Raw genomic sequence first — 13,026 nt, 5'->3', positions numbered from 1 at the left:
CTTCATCACAATAAGATTAATCTGATGAAAGCTATGAATAATAAGCTGAGTGCAAGCGATCCACAACATGCAGAAACAATAAAACGTTTATTGTGAATAAAAATGTCCCGTGTTCATCAGAAACTGTCTGAATCCTGAGCAGCCGTCTGCAAACACTCCTGAATCAATCGTCTGATTATTCCACTTCACAAATCACAGACTCGTCGTTCAGTGCGTCCTCAAATCTCAATGAATCGAGCGAAACTCCGTGTGCGTCTTTGAAATAATTTATTCAATATTCATATATGGTAATATAACAGTTTCATCATGATCAGCATATAAAATATGTACAGAGCAAATCATTAGTAAAAATAACGAGATCCTGCTGGGAAAGTATGTGCTTATGTCGTAGAAGGCGGTAATATCTCAGCAAACTTCCAAGTGTCATGTCTTCATTGAACAATCATTGATCCTGGATATCGACGTCCCAGATGTGCAGCTTCTAGTCGTTAATCAGCTCAGCTTGAAGTCTAAACCGGCGGTGGGAGGTTAAGAAAGGCTGCAGTTGGACGGTTTGGACTCTCTCCCCTGAACAGAGAGAAGAAAGCTCAGTCAGAAACAGACGCATTACATTTCTTTATAGTCATTAATAATGTAAGGAAGAACAATTAAGTCTCTCATCTGCTGGCTAAAGACAGAAAAAAGTTCAGAGAGGTTGCCATGACAACAGTGTACCTCCATGCGTTCCTGTTAGCATTGCTAGTGACGGCTAAGCTTTCCGGGTACCTGTTGTTGTCTCTGCTGCTGCCGTCTGTACTCTTCTTCGCTGGCAGCGAGAGCCTGAGCGAGGGCCAGATCCTCCTGCTCCTGTCGGCTGAGACACAAACAACAATACATCACACACACACACACACACACACACACACACACACACACACACACACACACACACACACACACACACACACTTAGTTACGACCTGTCAAACCTGCTTTTATTTATAGCGCTGCACTTGTTAATATATCAGTCCTGCACACCTGGTGAGGAAAACCACAAGGTAAAAGCTGTGAAAGCTGGATTTATTTATACTTACAGTGCCACTAGTTATGACTGTGTGTGAGTGGACATGAGTGTAAATATCTGACTCGTCCGACAACTTGACATTAACAGCTGAAAGCTCCAGGAGAGCTAATGAGTGAAGCTCGTGGTGAGATTTTCTTCACTTACCAGAAAAAAACTGCTTTAAACCTTAAAAGCAAGAGAACTGAGCACTCACACACGTTTCAGGTGTACAGCCACTTCCCTTCTTTCTTGCTGTAAGTACCAGGGGAGTACCAGTACCAGCAACTGGTACCAGTATTGGGGGGAAACTAGTTACACAAGACGCCCAGTTTAATTCTACTGATCGAACTTTATAAACAGCATGTTCCACAGCAATTACCGGCGAATCATTAATAATAGACGGGATATGTTGGACATTTTTCCACTAACATGATCTAAATCTGGATGTAAAGGCTACATTAGGAGTTAAAAGAACAGACAGAGTGAATTTAAGTTACTTGAATTATAAACTAATTAAGAAAATAATGAAAAAAAGCTACTAAAGGGCAAAAATGTACTAATATCAGTTAATTAAGTAACAAATTACTTGTATTTAATTAAATAAATGTTCTCTTTTTATATATATATACATATACATATACACATATATATATATATATATATATATATATATATTTAATAAGAATGTATCTATGCTAACTACTACTTATACGTTTTGATATATTTGTACACAACTCCAATTGTTGGTCGATACATTTTAAATCGAGTCTTAATGGCGATTTCTCGATTAATGATTAATGATTAACATTCCTGATTTATAGTGTGATTTTACTTGTGTTTGTGTTATCTGATGTTTTACTTGTACTTGTTAAGAACTTCTTAAGAAAAGTGCTGTATAGATATATATTATTATTTTGGATTTGACAGACGAGTTTGCTGGATGAGCATCGTCCGATTTTCTTTTCTTCGATGTCAAAATAAATCTGTCTCTTGTACTTTATATATATTTTACTGCCTGAAAATATATTGATAACCTGGACCTGACAGCCTCTCTAGCAAAGCTTCATTCACAACAGCAGCGTGTGACATGAGTGATGTTGAGCTGATAATAGGATATTTCTGGGATTATGGGTGTTGATGACGTTTACTCACCTCAGTTCCGGCTGAACCGTCGGCTTCGATTCAGCCAAAGACATCTCCAGAGCCCTTTGTAAAGCCTGCTCCTCCGTCTGCAACGACAGCAGCAGAGCGGCACACTCCCGGTTACATTTCACTTTCATTTGGGGATTTTTAAAATCAGCAAATTTTTATCACGTCAATAATGCGCCTGCATACCATGCCGGCCTGAAAGGATGCTGATGGTGGTATTACATTATGTGCTGAGACGGACGTAGGGATCCGCTGGGTGGTGCTGGAACAAGGAGAAGAAATATATAAAAATAATATACATTTAAAATGCGACTTAATGTCAAACATTTAAAAATCAAAACTGTGCTTACCCACTGTTGTGGCTTCTGCTGTTTGCACTCACGCCGTTAGAAACGGATCGAGAGTTTCCTGAAGCAGACGAAGAACTCGAGGCAGAGGCGGAGGAAGCACCGTGGGCCCTCGCTGCAGCAGCGTGTCTACGATCAAACATAAAGTCACTCTTACTTCCACATTTCAGAATAAAAGCACAGTGCCTGATGGTGTAGTGTGACTGTACCCACCCTGCTTTGGACAGAGGTTTCCCACCAGTCTTACAATCATGATCCAGCGGGTGCCGGTGTTTAAGACAGTAGTTTAAATGACATTGATCGCAGGTCACTCGTATCATCTCCTTCTGCTTACAGCCTCCCTGAGAACATTTATTTGTGAAAATCTGAAAGACGGAATAAAAAACAGTTTGTTATTGTTGTTTAGATTCTTACTGGTTTTAAGGTGAAACACTTCAGCGTCATAAGAACCTTTCTCTTTCTCTGCGCAGGGTCCGATTTACAATCCCGGTCAATGTGTTCACCGACTTTGATGTCGGGCATCTCTCCTCTCTTGACGGGGATGGGAGTGTTGCACAGGGGACATACCGGGACCTGGACATCCTACAGGACAAACACAACCAAAAGGCATTTAACAAACACAGGATTACAGATCCTCAAAATGTTTTATTAGACTATACATTTTATTTTGTCTTTATATATTTAATTTTGACTTAATATTTGAGGTAAATAAAACACAGTTGAATCAGTATAAAAGCTGTATTGTAAACAGTGATCCATTACCTTTTTGTAGGATGACATGCATTTGTGGTTTGCGTACGTTATGTGGTCCTTGCAGAAAATCTCTTGACAGGCGTCACATTTCATAGGAAGAAAATCTGTAACATCCAGAGAAGGTTTAAACTTTAGTGTCATGTCAGGCTGAGCAGGACGAAGGAGCAGGACACTCAGTGAGTCACTCACCTAAACGTTTGCAGGTCTTCTCAGAGCAGTGCTCCCCTAAATCTGGAAACTCCATCCTGTACAGCTGACAGTGATCTCAACAACCTGAAGGAAGGAAAAGAAAGTTTTTAATGTTTTAAAACTAAACTGATCGATGAAGTTGTGACTGTGGGAACACTGACATGGGAGTGACTCACTGCATGCTAGCCAGTGTTTACCAAGACGATTTGAGCCAACTCATCATGACTTTTAAAAACTGTCATAGCATCGTGTCACAAGCTTTAACTACGTCGAAAGGCTAAACAGTAACTGTACAATGTTAAGTCAACTCATTACCACTGTTAGTTTCGGCTTTCAAACGTCGTCTTTGTCCAGAAAACAGTGGAGAACTAAATGTTATGACGCCTTTCACAGGACGCTGCTAAACACCGAGCTAGCTAACGTTAGCTAGGCCAGGCTAACTTATACGATTATGTTGATTACATAACTAACCAGGGCTCATGTAGGTTAGGATCGTATGTTAGAGATACAATTTAAAACAAACACGTGAATCTGCAACGTTACTGCGATCAAATCAGAAAAAAATAGCGTTTTATTTTAAATCACTGTGGCTAATATTTGTTTATTTACCACACAAGTGCTAGAAGCTAGCTTAAATGTAGCTGAGCGACGAAGCAACGTAAAGCTACCTCATCTAGAAAACATTATTTATGTTAAACTTAGGTTGAAGAAAACGTACGTGTTGCTTTTTCCCCGTGTCGAGACTAAACCCCATGATTAAGGACCGTTACACGGTTTGGTTCAGCAAACTGTACTATTAGCTGACTAAGCTAGGTTAGCTAGCTAGTTGAACGTGACAGCTAACATTTGTTTGTATCGATTTTTTACTCACCAAGTCGCGTTTTCTTCGGTGTGTCGTGTTATAACAGGAGGCAGCAGCGTGATCTCAAACGAGCCAGGTTGATCCAGATCTCCTCTGCGCCTCTCCGACACCAGGCTCCCCGCAGACCCGAGCAGCTCTGCCTGTTAGCCGCGGAGCTGTCTGTTTTCATCGAGTCATCGATGTGTCACGCACGCTCCTCCCACGACAATCACGCAACGTTAACGTCGGGAAAACAAGACGTCACCGCAGGTGTGGTCGTTTTATAAGACGGTCGGTGGAAATGACAGGTAAAGTCTGGAAAGATCCAGAGTTTCTAGAAAGATCCAGACTTCATCACGTCTTACGTTACACAATGTTGTTATTTGGCGGTCAGTCTGTGAGTTTATGGATTAATGTGTCGGATTTGCCCCAAACATCGCCTCTACTTTTGTCTCCCTGTGCGTGTCTGCCTGTGTTATGTTTTGTAAATCATGTTTACAGATGGAAAATCAGCTGTTTCTCTTCGTTTTACTTTGAAGGCTCACACCGGAAATGTGGGACCATTTAGAATAACTGTGTTTGCTGCCCCCAGCGGCCACAGTGAAGAACTGCACCTCATTTAATTAATGTGATTACTGTGATTAATTACCCAAATTATGCGATTAAAAACTCATTAACAGACGATCTTACTGTGACTATTAATTGTTTGTTATGGCCAGAGTTAGAGTTTAAGAAAATTCAAGAAAGAGTCCTCTGATTATTATTATATTTCAGAGTATCCAATCACGTTAGTATCAGAAGTTATGATAATAATAATAATAATAATAATAATAATAATAATAATAATAATAAGAAGAAGAAGAAGAAGAAGAAGAAGAAGAAGAATAAACTCAATTTACATGTTTAGTTCTGGGTATGTAATCAGAAACATACAGAACATGGTTGTTTTATTTTGAAAGGGTTACCTTGTCTCTCTGTGGTTTTGTCGCCCTCCAGTGGCCACACAGAGGAACTGCAGCCCTCCATGACCACACAGTATACATCCTGGTTTTAACTTCAGTATTTTGAACAGCTCATTGTTTATTATGAATAATAATTATTGGTAATTATTACATTAATTACCTTTTTAATGGCATGCAGAGCAGCCTGGGCCCCTGTGTCAGGATCAAAACAAAGATGGAGGACATCTTGAGGAACTACATTTTGTGTGTTTAATTTAATTTAATTTAGTCATATTAATACTAATACTAATGATAATACTATCTGTCTTTATAATATATACTTTGTTGTCAGACAATATGACTTCCTGCATGAATTATAATATATATATAATGAATGGCTCCTATATGAGCTTCTCTCCAGTGAATGACACTTCACATCTCTTTAGCGTTTTCATTGTGAATGCAGATCATCTTGTGTCTGACTCGAGGTGCAATCAAGACCAGCTCCACTTGTCCTGATTGTTGTTTCCAGCCTCGTCCCCTCCTCGTCAGCTGATTGCCTTCTGGAAGATGCTTGTATTTTAATTAATTTGACACTATTGCTCATCACGTCTTGTTGTCCCTCCTCAGCCACAGCACCGTGTGAGATTTTTATATAATTAGACAAAAAAAATCTCACCTCGAGGTCCACTTGCCTGCTTTTAACAGAACTTTCAGTCATGTTGAACGGGCTTCATCGTCAGGTGAAGTTCGTTAAATTGTTATTTTACACAGATGGGTCTGTTGAGATCAGCAGTACTCAGCAGTGGTAAGTAACTTTTCACATTTTTTAAATTTATACAGCACTTTGAGGTTTCACAAAGAGCCAAAGTATTATAATGTTATTGGACCTGTGGGTCGGGCCTGATGGTTCACTGAGCACCCGGACCCCATTGTGGTGCCAATAAGTCAGTGGTGAAGATAAGGGATGGGACACAGGTGTGTGTGTGTGTGTGTGTGTGTGTTCATGTGACATGTTTACCTGAGAGGCAGAGTTCCCCATCGAGTGGACATCAGGACAATAGTTTAACTGCTGCGTTGGCTCCTTATAGAAGCCAGTTGGCAGCTGCAGGTTCCTGTGGACTCCTGCTGGGTTCCTCACAGTGTGTCTGAGGAGGTAAATGTTCTCACTGAACCCTGCAATTATTCTTTTACTCCTTATCCTGAGCTGGACAGCGTGTGAGCGTTGCATTGTGGGAGACGCTTAATGCCAGTAGATAACATGAGTGAGTGTCGTATAAAAGTTCCTTTAACGTCGAGGTAAAAACGAATTTTTGACTTTGACTGTTTTATTGTTGTTTATCCAGGATTTAATTAGATTGTTAGCAGCCATGTGACCTCCTCTGGTATTAATTTAAATAGATTTTAAGTTCATAAACTTTCTGAGATCTTCTGGCTTTTTTACACTTCCAGAGCCGGTGTTCTGCCTCCTCCTACAGTCTCTGCCAGGATACAGGATCACAGTCTGTCTGTGGGCAGATGTTTGTCAGCACGAGATGAGGTCAACTTTCCAGGTGTGTAGTAGTTGGTGATCAAAATGGAGGCAGATTTTAAAAAGATGGAAGAAGTAACTCCATCTGTGAGCGGTTGTATGACTTTTTATCATGCTGGCAGACAGAGAGAGCAGATACCAGCTATTCATCTGCCATAGTCGTCTTAGTCCCTCTACAGTCTCTACCAGGGGTCGAACGATGTTGCATCAGAGCCAAAGTATCACATTGTTAAATCAGTTTATTTGATCTGCAATCTGACCGATACCGATAATCAGAAAATGCTGAATATCGGCTCCGTTATCAGCCAGGGTCAATAATTGGTCCACCTCTCGTCTCTACAGGTTCACTGTGTAGGATTTAGTATCATCTAGTGAGTGAGTGAGGATCAATCTTTTCTCTGAGCCCAAGACGACGTCCTCAAATGTTCATGTTCAGTTTACTGACACGAGTGAGTAGATAAACCAGATGAACTCACATTTGAGAGGCTGGAATCAGAGAATTTTGACTTTTCTTGAAAAGTTACTCAAACCAAGTAATCGATCATCAAAATACTTTAATAGCTGAAAACTAATCAATGAATCGTTGTTGCTCTAGAGACCGAACGCTCATCGTCTCATCCTCCTCTACAGCGGCTGCTGAAGACACAAAGGCCCTCTCTGGGGTCAGTGTTTGGTTTGTCTGCTCTGGTGGACTCTGTGGATCAGGACCTGCTTCCTCTGAAGATATAAGAGGCTCGTTCTGAGGTAATGAAATACAAGATTTCTTAGTTTCAGGTGGTTATACACTAATGAAAACATAATTATTAATATTATATTGCATTCCTGCCCATACACACTGGACCTTTAACAGGAGCAATAATAAATTCAGTCTTATAAAGTTCTCTGTGCTGCAGCTCTGATAAACTGATCAGTGAAGACTCAGCGCACCAGAACAGTTCTGTGCTTTCGCTCCTTTCTTTCCGGTATTTAACCCCAAAAGAGTCTTTGAAAAAGTAATATTGAGCAGTCATGAAAAGGTGTGTAACTCAGTTTTATTAAAAAGTGAGAAAGAGCCATTATAATTCCAATAATATCACAATTTGACATCAATTATTTAAACTCGAGTCCAATCATCCAATCTTTTGACAATTTACAGAGAACGGATCTTAAATGATGTTCTTGAGCACGAGTCCGGACCGCTCTCTCAGACGAGTGAGTGTAATGGAGTGAGACATTGTTTTAGATGGCACGCAGGCTTAAATCTTCTGGCAAACTGATGGTTTAAAATGTTGATTTATCCGAGCGGAGGACTTGTTGGTTTAATGCCTCCGGGCTGAGCTGGTGTCTTTGCAGGTTTTACCAGTTGATGGCAGCAGGATTCTTCCACAAGCTCGCTGAGCTGAGGAGGAGCTGTGATCCCAGAGGACTCAGCAACTACCACATGGTGAACAGCTCGATTCTCTTTAATTATTAAGTTTAATTATTATTATTATAACATGAAGTTCAAGATTTTTGCATGACAACAGCAGTCTGTATTAACTATTTAAAGGCTCTTAATACATAATAATTCATCAAAGGTCTCAATAGACTTTAATGAATTAAAAGAATATCTAAGGAGGATAGGTGTGACGTTTTCAGTCCCCTGCACATTTCAGCTAGATTATTAAAAAAGTAACTGATTTAAATGGCGTCGCTACAACAAATCCCTCCTCTGAGGTGTTAAATGTAATGTAAGAGTCCATCACCAGGAACACACAGGCAGTTACAGAGAGCATAAACTCTCTCCTGCGCGGAAACACCTGCCTCATAAGCTGCCAACGCTGCGGCCAGATGGCACCTCTCTGAAAACACCTGGCCCTCTTTACACACACACACACACACACACACACACACACACACACACACACACACACACACACACACATCCCGACAGCGTTCTCCCACACTGTACAACCCAGACTTCTTCTACAGTTGTTGTCAAGGATTGTGATTTCAGATTATCAGTCATAAGTGAGGATTACAGTTACACCTCAGCAGAGCCTCTGACGCAGGGCTGCCTGAACTTTCTCCCCTGGAGGCCCCAAAAACTGACACTCAGCGGCAGGGTCGAGGCCCAAACACCTACTGAAAAGCATTTTAAAGATGTAAAATAGTGCTAGGATCACAACTGACTTCAAACTATCACTCTGCCCGATGTTTTTGTATAGTGAAAATAAAATATTGATGAGGGATCCCAAAAATAAAACGGCATAAACAGAGATTCATACCATCATTATTTAAAGGTGCAATGTGTGAGAATATACCACCTGCCAAATTCATAATCAGAGCAAATAGGGGGCAGCATTTCACTAGCGTTAGCACTAAACGCTGCTAACAGTAGCTAGTGAACTCAAGTAGCAGTGGAGCTATGGTGGTCCGTGAGCTTGGAGCACCAGGGACGTGGAGGTGCTAACACCACTAGCTGAGAGCTTTGGACCAGGACAGGCCAGGGCTAGCTGGTCAGCATGCTAACTTCAGTAGATACCTCTGCAACATGATACTTCACATTCTGATCATTTTTGAATGTTTTCAACTAAAATTCGTCCACATAGCACCTTTAAATATGTTTTTTTTTCTCTGCCAACTAACATCACATCCATTCACCTGTTTTCAACGCCAGAGGAAAGAATGATCCACTACTGAATTAATCTTTTGTGCTTTCGACGTAATGAGCCAAATCTCTTTGATTGTGTGTCTTAATGTGGCCTTATATGTGCTTTTTGCACTTTGCATGATGTAAAATGTATTTTATTATATTCATATATATTTTTGTTAAAGTAACAGTAAAATAGGGGACTAGTTTCTCAGCCTTTGGGGTTAGTATTGGTGTCAGACTATTGGGAACTCAGCCCCCAGTTATTTTTAATCTATAGAGCCTGTAATATGGCTGGATGATTGGTAATACTCTAGTGCAGGGCCGCCGACAGGAGGGCTACACCAGGTCAGTTGTCCCAGTCCCAAAAGAGCTCTCTAACCCTTTAATATAATCTGCCGAGGGGGGCCTTTGGAGATCAACTTGTCCCGGGCATGATCGGGCCTGCTCTAGTGAAACATTATCTGTATGCAGACGATCATGTGGTCCTTAGTCCGAGTACAGCCGGTCTCTGGTAGCTCCCTACTTTCCCTACTTGCTCTGTGTAGGGATGTGTGTGGATGATATCAAACAGTACGAGTGTTGTCTTAATTTGTAGAACCAAAGAGGATAAATGTCTCCAATTTCCTGACTTCAAATTGTCTGATATAAAATCTTCGCTGGAGAACGAGTCGGCTCTATGAGCTCTTTTAAGTGAACAATGGGAGCCGGCTCCCTCCTGAGAGACGTTTTTTTCTTCTTCTTTTTAATAAATAAATTGAAGCCAGAATAACAGGATGATGAACGTATTTGTTGAATAAGTTCCAGAAACGTCTCACTTTGGTAAATTAAGACTCAAGCATGGAGAGAGACTTGTGTAAGTCGCGCTGGCTGCCAACGTACAAAACAAATTAAAGGGTTTAGAAGAATTACATGATTAATTTAAGTGATATAAGTGTACACGCCCGTTATTGGTTTAAATTATTGCTAAATTTGGCTTAATTGTTAAAGCTGGAAGTGGCGCTAAATGAAGAGCTGTTTGGGTTCTTTATGCTGAGCTGAGCCAACCGATCCGACTCCCTACGACGAGCCAGAATTCCCATCACTGAGACTTCAAGTAGCTTGTAAGGATGTGTTGATGATCTGGTGCAAGGAGTCAGTGTTTTCCAAGCTGTGTGTGAGAAACGTCACGTCATCTCCACCCTGAGTGTTCAACAACATTTGGATTGAATTGAAAAAGCTCCATAAAAATTATATCATAGTAATAACAAACCACTTTATTGATTGCTGTGGAGGGACCACGAGGTCAGAGGCCGGTGACAGAGGTCAGAGGTCAGCTCCTGCTTAATAACACCGACTGGCTGCCTCACATAAACCTGTGTTATTTTTCCTCTCCGACACACAGCATCGGTCCTGACGTGACAAACCCCCGGAGACATTTGTTCATTATGTTTATGTGCATGTGTCTGTCAACGCTTCTGCTTGTGATACACTAAATAGAATAAACAAAAGGCAGGCAAACAGCCACTAGAGGGCAGGACAGGTCTTTTTATCCGCTCTGAAGCAGGTCTTTTGAGATTTGGCTTGATGACACCCTGATTTGAGGTCAAGGAGGCCTTAAGGTCTGAAGGTATGGTGGTTGGGTGATATTTATAGGGTGTGAGCGAGCTGTGAGTGTCTTTTGTTCCTGCAGAATGTGACAGTAAACTTGTGAAGCGTACCAGCTATGTCCAAAGAACAGATTTGTTTGTAATATCTGTGGGAAGGAACAATAATCGCAGTGATAAAATCACAAGCCTTCGAGTTTGTTGGATCTCAAAAGTTCACATTAAGCTTCAATCTGTCTTTCTGTGTCAGAACATGTTGTCTCGTTTTTTGCTGCAATGTAATTCTACAGTAAATATCTCTGGGGTTTTTGGTATTTCTCTTTTTTTTCTCTGTACAGCAGCAGATGGCCGGGCTGCAGAGTACAGTCACCGCTCTCTCTACCAGATCTTTGTAATGTGAGGAAGCAGCGAGGGACTGCCATCACTTCCAATTTGGCTGCAGCCAAAATAAAGCTGCACAAGCTTTTTTGCAACTACTTGACGATAATAAATAGCTACATTTGTCAGGCCTCGTCTCAACTTTGTCTCCTGTTTTTTTGTTTGCGTGCTGTTAGTCCTGAAAGTTTTGGGGAAAGCACTGTTATTCTTGAGTGCAGACACACCTGAGCTGTGTGAAAGGTGACCTGTAGTGGAGGCTGTGGAGTTTGACGCCGTCCACGATGCTTTAAATTCAAGCAAACCCATCATCCGCAGCTCTTTACATACATATGGAGCCATATGAGCCATAATAACAGTCAGCCACAGTGACAGGCAGCTCCTATATCCACCTATTCATATTCCCACCCATCCAAAACCATTTGGGATTATATGGAGGATGGCTTAAAAATTCGGATGGGCCACACTACTTTTTTTTTTTTTCTTCTTCTCCTCTCTTCTCTCTTCTTCCTGTAGAGTTGAATTATTAGATTGAAGTTGAATAATAAGCACTGAGTCAAACAGCACACCCTTCATCTGCGGAGCTGTAATTAACGGGGGCAAAATGCAGGCGGTGGCGAAGAGGAAAAAAAAAAAAAAAATGCAAATTATTCTGCACAAAGGCTCCTCACAAATTGGCGTCACCATTTCTCAAATTATATCATTACTATATTTTGAAAATGTTAATCTGTTGAGCGGATTTCCCGGGGGAGTTGAGTAAATTAGTTCTATTTCCGAGACTGCCTCTCTGCAAAGGCACGGCAGCGACAAGCACCTCTGATTTGCTGATTACAATTAGACTCCCCAGTTTGGGCTCCTTCAAGCATTGATAATTTTCGGCATATTAAGCACGTTTTAGCAAAGGTGATAAGTCAGTTTTAATTGAAATGAAATTATTATTCTAATGGAAGTTTGGTTATTATTATTAGGAGGCACTAGTCATTCTAGCTTCATTTTTAATATATAAATGCTGGGGAGTGAAAGAAAAAAAAAAGGGAAAGATTTTGAAGGGCATTAGGGTGTCAGGATTGAATGAGGTAATTTGAAGGGAATTACTTTCTCTTCTATCAGAAATGAACTGAATTAAAAGTCCAAATCAATCGCTTTCACTTCTCCATTCTACTTTGACAGCGGCACAATTACAGATAATTAGATGGGAGGAAACTTTTAATTGTGGGATTAGAAGGAGAGAGAATTTGTAGGATCAGAGGGAAAAATTTCGAGGCAGAGTTTCTTGCTTAAAATCGAATCAAAGGATTTGCGAGCTTAAAATGGCAACCAGCTTCTCCCTTTTTTTTGTGTTGCTCCCCCCCTCATCTCTCTCCCACCCCAACCCTCTACTGTTTAATTGGAATTGCATCTAGTTCATCCAAATCATCCAAAACAATTAATTTAGATTTAATTCTATAATTATCATCAAATCGAATAATGTGCAACCTAATTTAGATAGTTAAAAATTAACGTGCGTGAAGTTAATTGAGTAATTAAACTCCTAAACTGCCGCCTATTAATTTGCCTGCCTAATTAAAAATGAATTTGATTCTGTGCTGCTAAAGTAAGCATCAGTGTCGGGATGGGGCGTCTTGATAAGACCTGCGTCTCATATTTGGAGGAGGGAGGGGT

At 40.7% G+C, this 13,026-nt stretch overlaps 1 protein-coding gene across 2 annotated transcripts; it reads right to left on the bottom strand.

Moving 5' to 3' along the window:
* Positions 1-250: 250 nt before the first annotated feature.
* Positions 251-4,526, bottom strand: zfand2a (zinc finger, AN1-type domain 2A). Of its 2 annotated transcripts, none has more exons than XM_073495134.1 (10): positions 4,351-4,526; positions 3,480-3,563; positions 3,300-3,394; positions 2,988-3,119; positions 2,751-2,902; positions 2,541-2,666; positions 2,377-2,452; positions 2,194-2,270; positions 766-853; positions 251-567 (listed from the first exon to the last, which is right to left on the bottom strand). In XM_073495134.1, the coding sequence occupies exons 2-10, from the start codon at positions 3,532-3,534 to the stop codon at positions 529-531; spliced, it is 840 nt and encodes a 279-aa protein (XP_073351235.1). In that variant the 5' UTR covers positions 3,535-3,563; positions 4,351-4,526; the 3' UTR covers positions 251-528. The 2 variants fall into 2 exon arrangements, with proteins under 2 accessions (XP_073351235.1, XP_073351236.1); XM_073495135.1 differs by having other exon boundaries at positions 478-567; positions 715-853; positions 4,351-4,433.
* Positions 4,527-13,026: the final 8,500 nt, after the last annotated feature.

Source organism: Pagrus major, chromosome 23 (genome assembly GCF_040436345.1).
Source record: "Pagrus major chromosome 23, Pma_NU_1.0".
In the NCBI taxonomy this organism is placed as follows: Eukaryota; Metazoa; Chordata; class Actinopteri; order Spariformes; family Sparidae; genus Pagrus; species Pagrus major.
Note: the sequence above shows the minus strand (reverse complement) of the source record. Positions and strands in the feature narration are given on the sequence as shown.

What these genes read in the sequence shown, in the direction of transcription:
- zfand2a (XM_073495134.1), bottom strand. Translation starts at nt 3,534, where the DNA reads ATGGAGTTTCCAGATTTAGGGGAGCACTGCTCTGAGAAGACCTGCAAA. An exon ending in GCATGTCATCCTACAAAAAG is followed by an intron (nt 3,120 to 3,299) that starts GTAATGGATCAC and finishes TTTGTCCTGTAG; the next exon opens with GATGTCCAGGTCCCGGTATG. An exon ending in CTGCGCAGAGAAAGAGAAAG is followed by an intron (nt 2,903 to 2,987) that starts GTTCTTATGACG and finishes TCCGTCTTTCAG; the next exon opens with ATTTTCACAAATAAATGTTC.